Source organism: Mobula birostris, chromosome 5 (assembly GCF_030028105.1).
Source record: "Mobula birostris isolate sMobBir1 chromosome 5, sMobBir1.hap1, whole genome shotgun sequence".
Taxonomy (NCBI): domain Eukaryota; kingdom Metazoa; phylum Chordata; class Chondrichthyes; order Myliobatiformes; family Myliobatidae; genus Mobula; species Mobula birostris.
The window spans coordinates 28,637,167-28,658,491 of record NC_092374.1 but is presented as its reverse complement, the minus strand read 5'-3'; the positions used below and the strand labels follow the sequence as shown (position 1 = coordinate 28,658,491).

General features: G+C 41.6%; 1 protein-coding gene across 3 annotated transcripts in view; it reads left to right on the top strand.

Moving 5' to 3' along the window:
- casp3b (caspase 3, apoptosis-related cysteine peptidase b) overlaps positions 1-21,325 on the top strand; it is a 52,951-nt gene that overhangs the window by 16,322 nt on the left and 15,304 nt on the right. For 2 of the 3 annotated variants that reach the window (XM_072257727.1, XM_072257726.1), the window contains exons 3-6: positions 12,617-12,744; positions 13,369-13,497; positions 18,125-18,300; positions 19,916-20,051. In XM_072257727.1, coding sequence (XP_072113828.1) covers positions 12,617-12,744; positions 13,369-13,497; positions 18,125-18,300; positions 19,916-20,051 — 569 coding nt within the window. The remainder of the gene's footprint in view (positions 1-12,616; positions 12,745-13,368; positions 13,498-18,124; positions 18,301-19,915; positions 20,052-21,325) is intronic. The other variant, XM_072257728.1, reaches the window with a different exon arrangement.

Here is a 21,325-nt window from a genome sequence, read left to right as displayed (position 1 = left end):
TCTGAAGCTGTTCTTTGAAATTGCAATCAAAAGAGAAAATACTGAAAATACTGCTCTGGTTGGGCAGGATTTTTAGAGTGAAATTATTATTGCGTCATGTTAATGACCTGTGGACGACCTTGGATTGTCTTCTTTCAAGTTTCAGCAGCTGAGAGGGCTATAAAGGTTATGTGGTCTTGTTTTTCCCCACGGTGGCAAGATCAAATACTAGAGAAGTATCTTTAAGATGAAGGGACAAAATTTAAGAGTTACAAGGCAAGCTTTTTTTATTTGCTCAGTGATGGGTAACTGAAATATGCCGCCGGGGTGATGGAGTAAGCAAGGGCAATGACAATGTTTAAATTCTAGGCACATGAACAAACAGAAAATGGAGAGAGAGAGAGACCATGTGCAGAGACTGGTGTGTTTAATTTAATTTGGCATTGTGGTCAACACAGACCTTATGGGCCGAAGGGCTGGTGTCTGTGCTGTACTGTACTGTTCTACGTTCTGTTGGATCTCTGTTATTTTCTGATCCTTGACATTCTTCTGGGAGTCAGGAATGACTGCAGTCTTAATTCCAAGATTTCAGTTTATTTTAGAGTACAAACAAACATGCAAATATAAAGCAAACTAAATAAAGAACTGAGAAACAATGCTGAGAGGTAAATGGATGTGGAGACTAAAGGAATAAAGATGTTGCCTCTGAAAAATCCATCACTTTTATAGATGAGAAGTTCTTTAGATAGGAATAAACTAGTTAATAGGCTACATACTTAATCCAATTACATCAAGTGTGTAATACTTAGCCAGTGAGCAAGTTGATGAACTGTTAGTTCAGCTGCTATACCACCTTCTGCCAGTGAGTGGGGATGAACCACCACAGACTGTGACAATTACATCCATTTGTTTGAAAAGTACAAATCTTATAAAGTGTATTATTTAAAAAAAAACAGTTTCCAACAGTCTCCCCCTTTTGATTATGTAAGGGACCCTGGCAGAATCATGTCTGAAAATTCAGAGGTGGAAAAACTTAAAATATCTACATTACGGAGTAATCGCTTTTAAACAAACACAAAAAAATGTAGATTATAATAAGTCGATTAACATTTGTGCTTGAAATCTTCCCACAGTACTTGTCTTAATCTGGAGTCACTTTAGCTACCTTTCAGTGCCTGGTGTGTATCGACTTACTTTTACCTTCTACCTTAACTGCTGAATTAGTAATTAACAGTAAGGACCTTCCCACCAAGCTCCCAAGGCTTTCTTAATGGTGTTTCTTGATAAAGGCCCACTTGCCAGGAATCAAGGTGTGTCCTCCTCCTGATAGACCGCTCCAAGCAGCAGAAACCTGTCGAGAAGCCCGGTGTCCTTTTCTATCCTATAATATGCGTATCCATTCCACTTGTTTTATTGGTCACTGGGTGAAGACCGTTGACCTGTCTGTACTGATCTTATTCGGCCGTTGATATCCTGCTCCACTTGTTTGGCAGCTTGTACCAGTTCACTGTTGGAAACAGCACTTTCATTCCAAGTTGCTTTTGTTAGCTTCGCTATCTTGGCAACATCTGGTTTCAAACCATCCATGAAAATTGACTTGAGAGGGCCATACATAGGGTCTTCAATATTATCCTTGTTTATTGCTGGTACTCCTGAGTAACTGACCCAAAGTGTCCTTTTGTGGTCTCCATATTCAGAAACATCCTTGGACAGCTTTTGTTTGCAGTCGACAGCTTTCTTCCATAGAACCATAGAACATTACAGCACAGAAACAGGCCTTTTGGCCCTTCTTGGCTGTGCCGAACCATTTTTCTGCCTAGTCCCACTGACCTGCACCTGGACCATATCCCTCCATACATCTCTCATCCATGTTCCTGTCCCAAGTTTTTCTTAAATGTTAAAAGTGAGCCCTCATTTACCACTTCATCTGGCAGCTCATTCCACACTCCCACCACTCCCTGTGTGAAGAAGCCCCCCCAATGTTGCCTTTAAACTTTTCCCCTTTCACCCTTAACCCATGCCCTCTGGTTTTTTTCTCCCCTAGCCTTAGTGGAAAAAGCCTGCTTGCATTCACTCTATCTATACCCATCATAATTTTATATACCTCTATCAAATCTCCCCTCATTCTTCTATGCTCCAGGGAATAAAGTCCTAACCTATTCGACCTTTCTCTGTAACTCAGTTTCTCAAGTCCCGTCAACATCCTTGTAAACCTTCTCTGCACTCTTTCGACCTTATTAACATCCTTCCTGTAATTTGGTGACCAAAACTGAACACAATACTCCAGATTCGGCCTTACCAATGCCTTATACATCCTCACCATAACATTCCAACTCTTATACTCAACACTTTGATTTATAAAGGCCAATGTACCAAAAGCTCTCTTTAGGACCCTATCTACCTGTGACACCACTTTTAGGGAATTTTGTATCTGTGTTCCCAGATCCCTCTGTTCTACCGCACTCGTCAGTGCCCTACCATTTACCTTGTATGTTCTATCTTGGTTTGTCCTTCCAAAGTGCAATACCTCACACTTGTCTGTATTAAACTCCATCTCCCATTTTTCAGCCCATTTTTCCAGTTGGTCCAAATCCCTCTGCAAGCTTTGAAAACCTTCCTCACTGTTCGCTACGCCTCTAATCTTTGTATCATCAGCAAATTTGCTGATTCAGTTTACCACATTATCATCCAGATTATTGATATAGATGACAAATAACAATGCACCTAGCACTGATCCCTGTGGCGCACCACTAGTCGCAGGCCTCCACTGAGAGAAGCAATCCTCCACTACCACTCTCTGGCTTCTTCCATTGAGCCAACGTCTAATCCAATTTACTACCTCTCCACGTATACCAAGCAACTGAACCTTCCTAACTAACCTCCCATGCGGGACCTTGTCAAAGGCCTTAATGAAGTCCATGTACACAACATCCACTGCCTTCCCTTCATCCACTTTCCTGGTAACTTCCTCAATAGATTGGTGAAACATATCCTACCATGCACAAAGCCATGTTGACTCTCCCTAATAAGTCCCTGTCTATCTAAATACTTGTAGATCTTATCTTTCAGTACTCCTTCCAATAATTTACCTACTACAGACATCAAACTAACCGGCCTATAATTTCCCGGATTACTTTTAGAGCCTTTTTTAAATAACGGAGCAACATGAGCTGTCCTCCAGTCCCCTGGCACATCACACGTAGATACCAACATTTTAAGTATATCTGCCAGGGTCCCTGCAATTTCAACATTAGTTTCCTTCAAGGTCCAAGGGAATATCCTGTCAGGTCCTGGGGATTTATCTACTCTGATTTGCCTCAAGATAGCAAGCACATTATCATCCAGATCATTGATATAGATGACAAATAACAATGGACCCAGCAATGATCTCTGTGGCACACCACTAGTCACAGGGCTCCACTCAGAGAAGCAATCCTCCACTACCACTCTCTGGCTTCTTCCATTGAGCCAATGTCTAATCCAATTTACTACCTCTCCACGTATACCAAGCAACTGAATCTATCTAACTAACCTCCCATGCGAGAAGTCAATCTGGTTTGGGGCTTGTCCAACCAACCATGCCTGAATTGCTTCCCACCTAGCTGGTAAAAACTGTTTATCCTCTCATATACTATCTTCAACTTGATGTGACAACTGGTTTATTTGCTGGGTTGTTAGCGTGGTAGCTAAAATTTGAATGCCATCATATCGGTGCAATTTGTATATATTCTTAATTTATTGAAGTTCAGCCCAAGTCTTTAAGCTTCCTTTTTTAGGATATGCAACTTCCCTGGGTGATTTGCCAATTTTTTTTCTGGATCTGATGGTTGATCACAAACCTCCTGTTTCCTTTCATACATTAGTCTTGCATGTTTTGAAAGTCTTGCCATGCCTGCCAGCCCAATTACAGTACCTCATTACTGTCATCATCACTTGAACCACTAGAGGTCTCTGAGTCAGTATCACTTTGCATTTCCTTGGAGATTCCAAGGTGTCACTGTTTCTGGGGCCTACTAAGTATTGGCTGCCTTTCAAAATGATTGACATTGTTGTTAACAACACCCTCTAGTTTGGCTGAACCACCCACTGGGTTGGCTGCCTGCATAGTGACTTTGTGTCATTTCACTTTTGCAACTCCGAACAAAGCTCTCGACTATGGACAACCTTTGCATGTCATTTTGTTTTACTGGTTCTGTCAATGCAGAAATCTGTTTTCTTGCTGATTTATTATCTTTTCATACTGCCTTTTTTCATGTTATGCATTTTTTTTCTTTTTCAACCAATTGATTTTCTAAATCAGCGCGTTCACATTTTAAAGTATCAATTTGGACTTGCAACTTGTAGGCTCGCACGTTCATTGCTCTGTTAAAGTTTCTAGTGTCCAAGCTTTTTTTTAAGTTCTCAACCACATCTTTTTGATCTAGCAGCATATCACTTCATCATCACTTATCAGCCGGTCCTCACTATACTTAAAATCAATAACACATTTCTCCTGTATTTCTTTACAAACAATATCAAGTTTACATACGTCACTTAAGTAAGCACTTAAGATTTCACTTAACTTTTCCCTCTCAGCTGGGAATTTGAGGACCCGCCAGTATGTTTCGGGCTTTGGCTATTGTATTAGTTTTGATCTTAAGGAATATTCTTCACTTTTAGGTGTCAAAAATCTCACAACCCCATTGTGACTATAATAGTGGGTTGCAACCAAATACTATCTTAAAACTTGTTGGCCTCTTGTTCGATGACTCACACAACTCTGTTGTGACTATAATATCAGTCTCTGGGTTTCGGATAATTTAGACTAGCCCTACACAGGATGTACAACCCCGAAAAATCCACCACAACTTAAATGCAGACTCCGCTCACTCTTGGACTCTCGTTAAATGACGTACTGAAGATATTTATTCTCAGACTGAGGAATGGAGGAATGTCTTGCCTCCCAGCTGCACGCTTAAAACTTCCTTCCGTAATCTCTTTTTTTCCTTCAAGTGATCATACCATATGGGTCATAAAATTGTTGGATCTCTGTTCATTTTCTGATCTACAAGGTTCTTCTGGGAGTCAGGAATGATGAGCAGTCTACATTCCAACATTTCGGTTTAGTATACCCTACAAACAAACATACAAGTACTAAACAAATTAAATTCAGAGCTAGAAACAATGTTGAAAGGTGAAGGAACGTGAAGACAAAAGGAATAAAGATGGCACTCTGAAAAATCCATCATTTTTGTACATTATATAAAAAATTCCTTAATTTCTAGAGTTTGTTGATTTTATCTAATTCAGTGCATTCCAGATGTGCTGCGAATTGATCAAGAATTGATCACAGTGATGGGCCATGAAGAAGGCTGCATCTGGATTTACAACACTTGTAATTATCAGTGATTATGAAATATGAATGTTTAAAAATGTTCCAATTCTTCTCCAGTGTTACAGCAGCATGGCTGCCACAAACTTATCTTGTTTGAAAGGTTAGTAATGTCTTTTAACAAAAATGGGGGATGATGCAAGTATCTAAAATACTGAATAGGATATATATAAATAAAGGGATTTAACTATCACTTTTATGGAAGGTGTACTACAAAGTTTATGCCGATTTTTAAGATTTAAAATGCTTTTAAGCTGTAGTCAAAACTAAGGGTTGAAAATTATATGTAAAACTTGCTTAGTGGCAAGAATTCCCTAGTGCATAGTCCTTCATTTTTCATAGCATGCTCCCTTCTCATTACAACCATTGAGGAGGTGGTACAGGACCTCAATGTTTTAAGAACATTTCTCCACCATCAGATTTCTGAAGGGTCCATGAACACCACCTTGTTATTCTTCTTTTGCACTATTTTATTTATTTATTATAACTTAACGGTTAACAGCCATCACACCCAAGGATGTGCTGAGCCAAGACAACATATGCCAGTGATAATAAATCTGACTGTGACATTCTGATTAAATCCAAATGCAGAGAGCTTATGATAAAATATTGGTCATTTGCTTGACTAAGAAGTAATGTCTTAAAGGGTCCCAGAACAGATCCCTGAGGCACACCACTGGTCACCAACCTCCACGCAGAATATGACCCGTCTACAACTGCTCTTTGCCTTCCGTGGGCAAGCCAGTTCTGGATCCACAAAGCAATGTCCCCTTGGATTCCATGCCTCCTTACTTTCTCAATAAGCCTTGTATAGGGTACCTTATCAAATGCCTTACTGAAATCCATATACACTACATCGACTGCTCTTCCTTCATCAAAGTGTTTAGTCACATCCTCAAAAAATTCAATCAGGCTTGTAAAGCACAACCTACTCTTGACAAAGCCATGCTGGCTATTCCTAATCATACTACAAGTGTCCCCCGCTTTTCGAACGTTCGCTTTCCGAAACCTCACTGTTACGAAAGACCTACATTAGTTACCTGTTTTCACAACAGAAGGTCTTTTCACTGTTACGAAAAAAAGCAGCGTGCGGAAAAAGCAGCATGCGGGGGAAAAAAAGGCAGCGCGCGAGAGAAAGCAGCACGCGCCCCGAGCAGCTGCTCTCCCCCGGATTCGGAACGGCATTCTCGCCGGCATTGCTTAAACACGTGCCTGTGAGCAGACGTTAGCAAGATCTAATGTATCGGAAAAGCCTGAAAGAGCTCGTAAGGGTGTTAGCGTAAAACTAGACATAATTAAGCGTTTCGATCGTGGTGAACGAAGTAAGGGCAAAGTGAGTTTGGCTTGTGGAAGCTGATGAAGATGATGTTGAAGAGGTTTTGGCACCCCATGACCAAGAACTGATAGATGAAGAGCTGATGCAATTGCAAGAGGGAAGGATAACAATCGAAACCGAATGCAGTAGCAAAATGAACGTGAAGCAACTGCGTGAGATTTTTGCTGCAATGATAAAGTACAACTTTAATTTTGAAAGGATACATTGGTTTAGGGCATATTTGCAGAAGGTTTGAGTGCTTACAAAGAACTGTATGATCTAAAAATGCGCGAGGCTAAGCAGTCAAGCAAGCCTTCCACATCAGCCACAGCAGACGACGAACCTCGACCTTCGACATTGAGGCGGGCAGACATAGAAGAAGATGACCTGCCTACTCTCATGAAAACAGACGACGAGATGACACCCCAGTGTCCCACCACCCCAAACCCCAGGCCGTGGACAGATACCGATCTGCGGAGAATGCAGCGGTAGCCGGGAGGCATCCAGCACATCTTTAAGAAAAAAGCCGAAATAAACAAGCTAATTAATTAGGTGCCGCCCAGCATGTAAATGTCGGCCCAGATCAGAGACAATTGCCGATTGCGTCTCCTCTGATCTGGGCTGACAATTACATGCCGGGTGGCACCTAATTAATCAGCTTGTTTATTTCGGCTTTTTTCTTAAAGATGTGCTGGATGCATCCCGGCTACCGCTGCACCCCTGCATGCTTCGTGGATCGGTATCGGGTCGCTGCTCGGAGGATGGGGGCCACTGCACCACCCCAACCTCCAACGACTCAGCCTAACACGTCATCATCAGTGTGCTTGCTGTCTTCTCAATTCCCGTAAGTGATGCTACACTGTAGATACATTATTTCTACTTTATATCGGCTGTGTATTTTTACGTGTTGTTTGGTATGATTTGGCAGCTTCATAGCTTAAAGGTTACTGGAGAGCGCTTGCGCCATGTTTTTGCCAACGACACTTGCGTGAGATTTTTGCTACGGAGAACGGTGCAGGCAATTGTGGAAAAGTATTTCTACTTTATATAGGCTGTGTATTCATCATATCATTCCTGCTTTTACTATATGTTACTGTTATTTTAGGTTTTATGTGTTATTTGGCATGATTTGGTAGGTTATTTTTGAGTCTGCGAAAGCTCACAAAATTTTCCCATGTAAATAAGTGGTAACTGCTTCTTTGCTTTACGACATTCCAGCTTACAAACTGTTTCATAGGAACGCTCTACCTTTGGATGGCGGGGGAAACCTGTATACCTCTCCAAATGTTCATAAATCCTGCCCCTCAAGATCTTCTCCATCAATTTACCAACCACTGAAGTAAGACTCACTGGTCTATAATTTCCTGGGCTATCTTTACTCCCTTTCTTGAATAAAGAAACAACATCCGCAACCCTCCAATGCTCTGGAACCTCTCCCAGCCCCATTGATGATTTAAAGATCATGGCCAGAGGCTCAGCAATCTCCTCCCTCACCTTCCACAGTTGCCTGGGGTACATCTCATCCGGTCCCGGTGACTTTCTTGATGCTTTCCAAAAGCTCCAGCACATCCTCTTTCTTAATATCTACATGCTCAAGCTTTTCAGTCTTCTGCAAGTCTGCACTACAATCACCAAGATCCTTGTCCATACTGAATACTGAAGTAAAGTATTCATTAAGTACCCCTGCTATTTCCTCCAGTTCCATGCATACTTTCCCACTGTCACACTTGATAGGTCCTATTCTTTCATGTCTTATCCTCTTGCTCTTCACATACTTGTAGAATGCCTTGGGGTTTTCCTTAATCCTGCCCACCAAGGCCTTTTCATGGCCCCTTCTGGCTCTTCTAATTTCCTCCTTAAGCTCCTTCCTGTTAGCCTTATAATCTTCTAGATCCCTAACATTACCTAACTCTCTGAACCTTTTGTAAGCTTTTTTTTTCTTCTTGACTAGATTTATTACAGCCTTTGTACACCATGGTTCCTGTACCCTACCATAACTTCCCATCTCATTGGAATGTACCTATGTAGAACTCCACACAAATATCCTCTGAACATTTACCACATTTCTTCCGCATCTTTCCCTGAGAACATCTGTTCCCAATTTAAGCTTCCAATTTCCTGCCTGATAGCCTTATAATTCCCCTTACTCCAATTAAACGCCTTTCTAACCTGTCTGTTCCTATCTCTCTCTAATGCTATTGTAAAGGAGATAGAATTATGATCACTATCTCCAAAATGCTCTCCCACTGTGAGAACTGACACCTGACCAGGTTCATTTCCCAATACCAAATCAAGTATGGTCTCTCCTCTTGTAGGCTTATCTACATATTGTGTCAAGATACCTTCCTGAACACACCTAACAAACTCCACCCCATCTAAACTCCTTGCTCTAGGGAGATGCCAGTCGATATTTGGGAAATTAAAATCTCCCATCACGACAACCCTTATTATTATACCTTTCCAGGATCTGTTCCCCTATCTGCTCCTCAATATCTCTGTTACTATTAGTTGGCGTGTGGTCAAGTGGTTAAGGCGTTCATCTAGTGATTTGAAGGTTGCTAGTTCGAGCCTTGGCTGAGGCAGCGTGTGTGTTCTTGAGCGAGGCACTTAACCACACATTGCTCTGCGATGACACCGGTGCCAAGCTGTATGAGTCCTAATGTCTTTCCCTTGGACAACGTCAGTGGCGTGGAGAGGGGAGACTTGCAGCTTGGGCAACTGCTGGTCTTCCATACAACCTTGCCTAGACCTGCGCCCTGGAAACCTTCCAAGGCGCAAATCCATGGTCTCATGAAACTAACGGATGCCTATTTCTGTTTTATTGGCCAGCCTCTAAAAAACACCCAGTAAGGTTATTCTTCCTGTTCCTCACCTCCACCCACAGAGACTCTGCAGACCAGGGGTCCCCAACCTTTTTGCACCACGGACCGGTTTAATATTGACAATATTCTTGCGGACCGGCCGACCCAAGGGGGGTGGGGGATGTTCAAGTAGGGTTAAACTCACCTCAACATGTCTTTTACAGTTAGGGTGCCAACTTTCTCTCTCCCAAATATGGGACAAAAGTAGCAGTCAAATCCCGGGACATGTGTTTTACCCCTGGAAAGACGACCATGACCATGAAGCCTTGCGCAGGCACCTGTGTGTGCATGCGTGACGTGCACATGTGATGTACGCATGCGTGTAGGTGCCGATTTTTTTTCCCACAAATTGATTTTGCCTTCATCTTCCCAACTATACTGTACATACATTATTTCTACTTTATATAGGCTGTGTATTTATCATATCATTCCTGCTTTTACTATATGTTAGTGTTACTTATTTTTGGTTTTATGTGTTATTTGATATGATTTGTTAGGTTATTTTTTGGGTCTGGGAACGCTCAAAAATTTTTCCCATATAAATTAATGGTAATTGCTTCTTCGCTTCACGCCATTTCGGCATGAAAGGTTTCATAGGAACGCTCTACCTTAGCGCGGGAAATACAGGACAAACCAATTTAGCTCAATATTCAGGATGTCCTGGCAAATATGGGACAGTTGGCAACCCTATGTTCAAGTTCAACAGTGCATGACAGGGAATGAGGGAAGGTGCAGCTGACTCATATTGTTTCCTCGTGGCCCAGTACCGGTCCGCGGCCCGGTGGTTGGGGACCACTGCCACAGGCAATCCCTCCATGACATCCACCTTTTCTGCAGCTGTGACACTATCTCTGATCAACAGTGCCACGCCGCCACCTCTTTTGTCTCCCTTCCTGTCCTTTCTGAAACACCTAAAACCTGGCATTTGAAGTAACCTTTCCTGTCCCTGAGCCATCCAAGTCTCTGTAATAGCCACCACGTCATAGCTCTAAGTACTGATCCACGCTCTAAGCTCATCCGCTTTGTTCACAATACTCCTTGTGTTAAAATAGACACATCTCAAACGGTCCATCTGAGTACATTCCCTCTCTATCACCTGCGTATCCTCCCTCACACGCTGTCTCCAAGCTTTCTCTATTTGTGAGCCAACCGCCACTTCCCCAGTCTCTTCAGTTTGGTTCCCATCCCCCAACAATTCTAGTTTAAACTCTCCCCAGTAGCCTTAGCCAACCTCCCCGCCAGGATATTGGTCCCCCTGGGATTCAAGTGCAACCCGTCCTTTTTGTACAGGTCACACCTGCCCCAAAAGAGGTCCCAATGATGCCGAAATCTGAATCCCTGCCCCCTGCTCCAATTCCTCAGCCATGCATTTATCCTCCACCTCATTCTATTCCTATACTCACTGTTGCGTGGCACAGGCAGTAATCCCGAGATTACTACCTTTGCAGTCCTGCTTCTCAACTTCCTTCCTAACTCCCTGTAGTCTGTTTTCAGGACCTCTTCCTTTTTCCTCTCTATGTCATTGGTACCAATATGTACCACGACCTCTGGCTGTTCTCCCTCCCACTGCAGGATGTCTTGGACACGATCTAAAATATCTTGGACCTTGGCACCTGGGAGGCAAACTACCATCCAAGTTTCTTTCCTGCGTCCACAGAATCACCTGTCTGACCCCCTAACTATAGAGTCCCCTATCACTACTGCCTTCCTCTTCCTTTCCCTACCCTTCTGAGCCACTGGGCCGGACTCTGTGCCAGACGCACGGCCGCTGTTGCTTCCCCCAGGTAGGCTACCCCCCCTCCCCAACAGTACTCAAACAGGAGTACTTATTGTTACTTGTTGTCAAGGGGTACAACCACAGGAGTACTCTCTAGTACCTACCTGACTCTCCTCCTTCCCTCTCCTGACTGTTACTTACTGTCTGTCTCCGGTGGCCCCGGTGTGACCACCTGCCTATAACTCCTTTCTGTCACCTCCCCGTTCTCCCTGACCAGACAAAGGTCATTGAGCTGCATCTCCATTTCCCTAACTCGGTCCCTTAGAAGCTGCAGCTCGACATACCAGGTGCAGATATGGCCGTCCGGGAGACTCCAGGACCTCCCACATCTGACACCGAGCACAGAAAACCGGCCTCTCACACACACACACACGCACACACACACACACACTACTTCCTTTCCACAATTAACACAGGTAGACCTACCTCGCCTCGTTTCCGCCTAAGCCCGTTGCGCCAAAGCCCTAGCACTCTGCTACCTCTCATTACACTGCCAGCTGGATATGGCGGTCTTCTTTTTAAACTTTTCCCACTCTACTGGCTGACGTTACGCGCCTGCGCAGTCTTGCCTCTCTTTTACCCTGAGTAGTTAAACTGCCTTCGCTCCGGAAATCCTTAGCCGTTCACCCGCAGCCTTCTTGCTCCGAATCAAAAAAAATGGTGCAAGATGTGGAGCAATTAGATAATTTTAAAAAAAGCACAATAAACTCAAAAGTAAAAAAGTAGACCAGACTAGTAAACTATAGAAGTTTGAAATGGTGAATGGTGGCTTAAATGCAGTTTCTTAATTCTTAAATCCTGCTTGTGTGACAGTTTGTAATGCATCTGTTCCAGAGGTAAAAGGAATGAATTGAGTGCAGAAATGTAAATATCAGAACCATTAAAAAAAATGGCCATAAATCCTGCTCCTTTTCCATTTAGTTTGATTTTCATGCATAGCAAAGTATATTGATTGTGGATTTGAAACTTTATATAGAGCTATCCATTAAACTTGTGTAAAATCATTCTCCTGAGTACAGAGATCTGGCTGGCAAACTTGAGTCCTATAAAATGAATAAATCAGAAAATATCTGTGATTTCTAATTTTTTAATGCATGGAGTTATGAGCATAAAAGAAGCAAATAGAGAAGATATAGTTAATGAACCCTGGGAGATGCAACTTCGGCTATATGTATCTAAATTGTGTTTTCTCTAGAAAAATGTATACTTGTACTAAAATTGGCTGCTATATTTTTTCTTCTGTTCTGAAACTTCTAATCTTGGGTGACTCTTCAATCTTGTCAAATACTAAGTCTGATTGTGTTCCTGTTCAGAAGCCAAAAACAGCTTGCCAATGAATTGGAAAGTGAATTCGCTGGTCCATGTATGAAATATAACATGAACTATCAACATATTGGCACATGCATCATTTTTAACAATAAGAATTTCCACCCAACAACAGGTAATTGCACATACCCTATCTTGAATTAGAGCTGTTTACTTGTATATCTTTAGATTTTGAATATAAATTGTACTTGAATTAAAACTACTGATTTATTATCACTGTGGCTCAACTATTCTGATGGTTAGAATATATTTTAATGTTGCAGAGCCCTTGGTTAAGTCCAACATGCAGTTATTAATGGCTATGCAATAATTTTGATAAAGTTTAATATAATTTAATACTGTTTATGTGAAGCATTTGTGAGCTTAGATACCTTGAACTTATCCAGTAAATGATTGAGCCAGTGATCTGTTGAACAAAAATACAGTTAAATAAATTTCATCAATGTTATTCAGCTTGTGTAAGTTTGTTTATTAGAGTGGGAAATTAGATGTGATTCCCATTTCTGATGTCCACCTAGAGACCCCCTTTTTGCAGCAGGCTCAGCCTTGATTTTCGTTACTTGATCCCTGTTAATTAGGATTTAGGCATTTGCCATCAAGACCAACGCCCTTATAGTAGGCCTTTTTCCTAAGTGGATCTCTAGTGTCTGTAGAATTACCATCCACAATGCAATTAACTGATATAGAACAAGTTAACTAGAGTAAAATTGCTATTATTTTTCTTTAATTATTTTTATAGGCATGACTAAACGCAGTGGTACAGACAAAGATGCCAGCAATTTGATGAAGACATTCAAAAACTTGGGTTTTCGCACTGAAATTCTTAATGATCAAACATGTGAACAGATGTTTAAAAAACTAAGCAATGGTAAGTGTTGGTGAAAACAAATGAAATTGAGTTTTTAAAAACTATCTTCATGTTGCAGTTCAGGTACCTTGGACTAAGTTGTAATATCACTGCTTGCTTGTGATGAGGTGCAGAGAGCAGGATAAAAGCACAGGCAACTGTGTGCTTTTGGTAGATCTTAAGATTAACAAAGGGTTTTAATGGAATAACAGAAAAGACAACACATTTGGACTGGGGAGCCCAAATTGTAGTCTAGCTTTTAAATAGGGAGAAAACTTAAAGTCCAACATACAAAGAAACTTGGGAGTCCTCATGCAGGATTTCCTAAAAGTTAACTTGCAGGTTGAGTTGGTGGTGAGGAAAGCAAATGTAATGTTAGTGTTTGTTTCAAGAGGACTAGTATATTAGTACAAGGAGGTAATGCTGAGGCTTTATAAGCCACTGGTGAGGCCTCACTTGGAGTACTGTGAGCAGGTTTGGGCCCCTTATTCAAGAAAGGATGTGCTGACATTGAGTGGGTTCAGAGGGGGTTCAGAAAAGTTATTCTGGGAATGAAAAGCTTATCATATGAGGAACGTATGTTGACTCTGGGCCTGTAGTCATTGGAATATAGAAAAATGAGGGGTTGAAACCTACCGAATGTTGAAAGGCCCCGATAGAGTAGACTTGGAGAGGATGTTTCCTGTATTGGAGAAATCTAGGACTAGAGGGCACAGCCTCAGAATAGAAGGACATTGATTTAGAATGGAGATGAGGAGGAATTTCTGTAGCTAGAGGGGTGAATGTGTGGAATTTATTGTCACAGGTAGCTTTGGAGGCCAGGCCAATTGGGTACATTTAAGGCGGAGTTGATAGATTGTTGATAAATCAGGGCCCGAAAAGTTACGGAGAGAATGGGATTGAGAGGAAAATGAATTAGATGTGATTAAATGGTGGTGTAGACTCAATGGGCCAAATGGCCTAATTCTGCTCCTATGTCTTGTGGCCTTAATAATCAGTGATTATTGAAACCTGCAACCCACACAGTTTTCGTCATTTGTGATATTCATAATTAGCAATGTCTACTGATCTCAAATTTGCAACAAAATTGACTTGTGTGTAACAGTTACGTAAGTGCGGGCCTTGCTGGCAAAACTATACTTTGTAAAATAAATAAATGGGATGGTGGGAGGAAGGGTGAAATACTCAATGTCCACTTCATTAGGTACCTCCTGTACCTGTACCTGATAAAGTGGCCACTTAGTGTATGTTCATGGTCTTCTGCTGCTGTTGACCATCCACTTTAAGATTTGACCTGTGCGTTCAGAGATGTTCTTCTGCACACCAATGCAAATACCTATGTCAGGATGCTGTTTATTGACCACAGTTCAATGCTTAACACCATCACTCCTACAGTTCTGACTGGAAAGCTCCAAAACTTGGGTCTCTATCATCCCCTCTGCAACTAGGTCCTCAACTTCCTAACTGGAAGACCACAATCTGTGCAGATTGGAAAAAACATCTCCCCCTCACAGACAATTAACACCTAGCGCACTTCAGGGATGTGTGCTTAGCCCACTGCTTTACTCTCTCTACGTCCTTGATGGCAGACATCCCACCTTTCCCGGAAGTTCCGGGAGTCTCCCGCATATTGATAGCGGCTCCTTGACGCCTGGAAATTATATACAATATCCCGGAAATCGATTTTTTTGAGAGGGAGAGCGAGCATCCTGATTGGTCTCTCTTCATGCTAAGTAGACCTACCAGATTTCTCTGTGGGCAGGCTTTACAGTCGACCTGAAAAATAATGACAGTGTTGCTCGCTGCACTGTTTGCAGCAGTGACTTTTCTATTGCCCATGGTGGGTTAAAATATAAAAGACATGTTGAGGTGAGATTAACAGTTGTCATTCGTTCATTAGCATAGCTAACGTTATTTAAACTAGCCGGCTAGCTGCTAAGGAGCTACTCTTGATGTCCTACGTGATGAGGCCAAACTCCCTGTAGACTTGCTTAAATTTGTAATAGAATTAAAAAAAATGACTCCATGATAATATAATGTAATATAAGTACATATTTTAATGTCTCATTTTCTGCATATACCCAACTTGGTTTACAGATTAGATAAAATCACTAAACGAAGTATTCATACACCCTTGGAGGTTGACCGGGGGGGGGGGGGGCGGGGGGGGGAGTGGTGCTACGTCCCTGAAATGGTCGTGCTACCTCCCGGAAATGAGTTTTTGCAGGGTGGGATGTCTCTGATGGTGTACCTATGCACAGCTCAAATGCCATCTATAAATTTGCTGACAATACCACCATTGTTGACAGAATCTCAGATGGTGACAAAGGGGTGTACGGGAGTGAGATATATCATCTAGTTGAGCAGTGTCGCAGCAATGACCTTGCACTCAATGTCAGTAAGAGCAAAGAACTGACTGTGGACCTCAGAAGTGGTAAGACTAGGGTACACACACCAGTCCTTGGAAGAAATGAGCAACTGCAAGTTCCTGGGTGTCAGTATCTCTGAGGATCTATCCTGGGCCCAACATATCAATGCAGCTACAAATAAAGCACAATAGTGGCTATACTTCATTAGTAGTTTGAGGAGATTTGGCATGTCACCTAAAACAGCGGTCCCCAACCACCAGGCCGTGGACCGGTACCGGGCTACAAAGCATGTGCTACCGGGCCGAGAGGAAACTATATGATTTGGTGATATGAGTCAGCTGCACCTTTCCTCATTCCCTGTCACACACTGTTGAGCTTGAACGCAGCGAGGTCATTACGCATGCGAGGTCATGACCCACGCGTCATCCATGTCAGCGCGGGAAGGAGATCAACTCCTCAGGCTTGCAAATGACGGCGGGCTAAGAAGTATGTTTGACATAACATCTCTGTCGGCATTCTGGATCAAAGTCAAGACCTGAGCTAGCCACGAAAGCACTGAAAATGGTGCTTCCATTTCCAACATATCCCTGCAATGAATGTAATGAAAACTAAATTGCAGAATAGACTGGACATAAGGAACCCCCTTCGAGTATCGCTGTCTCCCATCACCCCTCGATAGGACCGTCTTGTTGCAGGAAAACAAGCCCAGTGCTCCCACTAGTTCAGCGATATTGGTGTGTTGCAATGATTTTATATGTTCATACGGGGAAAATATGTGCTGTGTGTTTAATATCCTAACGTTACTTAAAATGTTATGATGCTATTGACTTATATAACCATATAAAAATTACAGCATGGAAACAGGCCATCTCTGCCCTTCTAGTCCGTGCTGAGCACTACTCTCACCTAGTCCCACCGACCTGCACTCAGCCCACACCCCTCCATTCCTTTCCTGCCCATATACCTATCCAATTTTTCTTTAAATGATAATATCGAACCTGCCTCTACTACTTCTACTGGAAGTTCATTCAATGCTTCAAGCTCCCCTGTCCTCCCCTGATAATTGACTTATCGCTATATTCATGTGAGGAAAATATGCACTGTGTTTAATATTAAATTCGTTAGATAAACCCTTTCAGAAATCGGCATGTACACGCATGCGGAAGCCACGCGTGCGCACTGGTGCCTGCGCAAGGCTTCATGGTCATTGTAGTCTTACTCAGGGTAAACCCAACGTACTTGACTGCTACTCTTGTCGGTTGGCAACCCTACCCACCCTCCCGGTCGGCCGGTCCGCAAGAATATTGTCAATATTAAACTGGTCAGCAGTGCAAAAAAGGTTGGGGACCCCTGACCTAAAACACTCAAATTTCTACAGATGTACTGTGGAGAGCATTCTAACTAGCTACATTACTGTCTGGGATGGGCAAGCTACCGTACAGGATTGAAGTAAGCAGCAGAAGTAAGCTTAGTCTAATCTATCCTGGGCACTAGCCTCCACTGTATCCAAGAGATCTTCAAGGAGTGATGCCTCAGAAAGGTGGTGTCCATCAATGCCCTCTTCTCATTGCTACTTTATATAAGTTACAGTAATTCAGTTTTATTTTCTCTATTATTATATATTGTATTTTGATGCTTCACAAAGCTAGCAAATTTCATGACATATGCCAGTGATATTAAACACGATTCTGATTCTGAGCACTGTTGTAACGTGTGGTTATTTAAGTCGCTTTAGCCTTGCTGTAGGCTTGAACCAGTCTGGTCATTCTCTTTGGGCATCTCTCATTATAACAAAGAATTTTTGCCCACAGAACTGCTGCTCACTGGATGCTTTTTTATTTTTCACACAGTTCTCTGTAAGCTCTAGAAACTGTGAAAATCCCAGGAGTTGAGCAGTTTTTAAGGTACTGAAATCACCCCATCTGGCACCAATAATCATAACACAGTCAAAATCACTTGGATCACACTTCTTCCCCCTCTGATGTTTGGTCTGAACAACAACTGAACCTCTTGACCATGTCTACTTGCATGTATGCGTTGAGTTGCTGTCACATGATTGGCTGATTAGACACATCTATTTATAAGCAGGTATATAGGTGTACCTAATAAAGTAGCCACTGAGTGTATTTGCCTTCCATAATTTTCTGGATTTTCTACAAGAAATATGTGTCTAAAGGAGGCAGATTTGGGAAGATATAGATAAAGAAACATGGATTTTAAATAGTGCCAACTGTTATTGCATTTACAACTCATTGCATTCTATTTGTGTATGTTTATAGTTGCCAAGAGTGATCACAGCCAAATGGCAGCTTTCATCTGTATTTTCCTCAGTCATGGAGAAGAAGGATTGCTGTATGGAACAGATGGCTGCGAAGAAATTAAGCATTTCACTCGTATTTTTAGAGGAGATCTATGCCGAACTCTAATTGGCAAGCCAAAGTTGTTTTTCATACAGGTATGGAAGTTTCTAACCTGGTTTTAAAGCTGATCATAATATTCTGGAGGTATTTGAGCATATCCCGGCATACATTTTCTATAGCAGGTGGTGATTGGTGCACTGAAATGGTTCCAGTACGAATACACTTTTAACTTGCTCTTCCTTTAAGGGAAAATGTTGCTTCAGCCTGTAGTTCAGCTAATCTTCTACTTAGAGTTCTATACTAATAATTAAAGACATTGTACTTGTATAATCCCCTTGAGTCATTTAACAGTAATAGGTTCTTTGTCTCTGCCAATCTTGCTGATCTTGTGGGAGCTTGATTATTTGCTGAGAGGTTCCTCCTAATATTTGGAGTCTCCAACCTGTAGTTATTTCTCGGAAAAAATAGTCAATCATTTAGTAGTGAAATTTGTTCAGTAAGTATGTTTTTGCAATTTTTTTTCAATCACAGGATGCTCTAGCAGTGAATGTATTTAAAATTAGATCAGTCTGCATAATTGTATGATTATATTTCTGAATGCTTCATGGTTTTCCATTACACATGTACGTTAAAATCCATATTAATTTGGCCACAAATTCTCTCAGATTAAAAAGTCATCTTATAGATTTTAATTTTAAGCCACAAGTTAGCTAACTTGTCATTTTATATGAAGTCTCTTCACCCAGAGTATAAAGTAAAAACAGGAAATAAAATAATGTTTAAAAATACTTCAAAAGGAGAATGAAATACTTGCATTCAAATAAATAAACTACCTAAAGAATAAAAGATGTTGAAAAAGGATACAAATGAGAAGCAATTAAGTTTAGAAAGTAAAGCTTTAGAGTAGCTTGGAGCACTTGATCTAGAACTAAATCACATTTGTTTGTAATTTATTGTGAATGTCTAGAGCATGGGATGAGGCAATTTAGCCCATTGATCCCTGCTGTTTCTGTAAAAGGTAAATCTAGCAAACCAACTTTTCTGCTCTTTTCCCATAGTTCTGCAAATGCTCTCCTTTCAAATGACTATCCAGTTCCTTTTTGAATGTGATGACCAAATCTGCCTCCACTTTTCTCTCTCACAGTATTTTCTAGATCCTAACTGCTCCCAATGTTTTCCCTTGTCTTTTGGTTCTGTTTTCTTTGTTGACGATTCCTTTTCAACAGATGAAGTTGATGAACTGTTAGTCTAATATTTCATAAACCTGGAATACATAATTTTTGACTTGGAGGGTACTACTAAAGCCAAGGCAACACTAATGTAGATTTCACTGGGGTAATCGTGTCGCTGAAATAGCCTTTGCTGATGGGGGAAAATGAATCATTGCCCTTTTTCTGCTCACCTTTGGCACCTGGTGGAAAGTGAATGTTGTGTGAAGGCAGGATGAAGAATTATTCACTATTGAACAATCTGGTAATCTGTATCTAGATATTGTAGAGGAATAACTATCATATTTGTATCCATAAACCTCTAACCCAGGAATCAATCTCTTTTCTGTTCTGCACAGAAGAGAAAAATAAGCAACATGTAATACAAATCATTTGTTACAGTTGAATTGTGTGAGGTTGACTATGTTTTGTTTAAGCTTTTCTAATTTGCAGATGTCTTTATTTTAATGTCTTTACTCCTCTGTTCACTGCTGTTTATTAGGCTTGTCGAGGAACTGAATTTGATGCTGGTGTTGAAACAGATGGAATTGAAACTGATAGCAATAGGGAAATGGCTACATCCCTGCAAAAAATACCTATAGAGGCAGACTTCCTTTACGCTTACTCCACAGCACCAGGTGATTGATTAATGTTCTAAAATTCAATCTGTAAAGTTCCTACTAGTTGTCGTCACAGAATACTCAGGTTATGGGTAGAACCCAGCTCTGCCTTACATGAATTTCTCATCTTTTATCGACAGGAAATAAGCCATTTTTTTATGTAGACAAAGCCTGTGAGTGTTTTTCTTCCTATGACGATCTGAGTGTTGAAAATGGATCTAGTGCTTTCCTGGCAGATATGAAGAATAAACTCTTCTCGGGCTTCTAGCTGGGTACAGGTATTGTTTTTAACCAAAGTTTCCATGACAAACTCTGCTATCTTCGGGGATGATGTGTGGGTACGTCTAGTTTGGTGGTATGTATACTCCTATCGTCTATCCCTCCTGATTGTTTAGTCTACATCCAATCAGGTTTCCACTGTGAATTCCAGTTCCTATTTAGAGCGAGACCTTTGTCTTCATTAAAATTCTTTTTCTCTAGTTTTATTTCAATGGCTTCCTTCACCAGGACGTCCCAAAAGCCATTGGTGCGGCACTGTAGTTTTGTGCCTCTGGAGTCAACCCTATGGTCATTGTGGATGCAATGTTCTGCTACCACTGATTTCTCTGGATAACCCAAATGGTTACACTCCTGTGCTCCTTGATGCAGGTTTCCACTGTGCGTCCAATCTGGCCTCCACATTCATGGAATCCCTGTAAGTGCCAGTTGTCCTGAGTCCCAGGACATTGTTGACCTGCATAAGCTGTGATTTGAGCTTCCTTGTGGGTTTGTGGGTGGTACTAATCCGGTATTTCTTCAGGATCTGGGTGACGCTTCCAGAAACCACGGAAATGTAGGGAAGGCAGGCGGTTGTGATGAGTTCCTCCTCATTGTTAGGTTTCCTAGTTTTTCTGTCAGCCCTTTGAAGGGCCCTATTGATTTCCTTTACCTTTAGCCATTCTGTAGGAACGTTGTGCGTGATTATCTTATTTCCTCGTGGAGTCTTTCTGGGTCCGAAATAGTTTTCGCGTGGTTAATTAAAGTTGAAAGAAGCACTCTTAAGTTGGGTATTGAGATGGTGTTTGTTATTGTTGAGGTATTAGTCTGTGTGAGTGGGTTTCCCATAGGCGCCATGTCTGAGGCTACTATCCGGTTTCTATCGTATAAGAATCTCCAGCAACAGGAGGCAGCCATTCTGCTCCATCTCCATCATAAACTGAAATTGTAAATTGACGGAACCTCTTGCTACTGCCTGTCTTTCCTATATTTCAATGGTTTCTGGAAGGACTGCCAGGATTCTGAAGAAATACCAG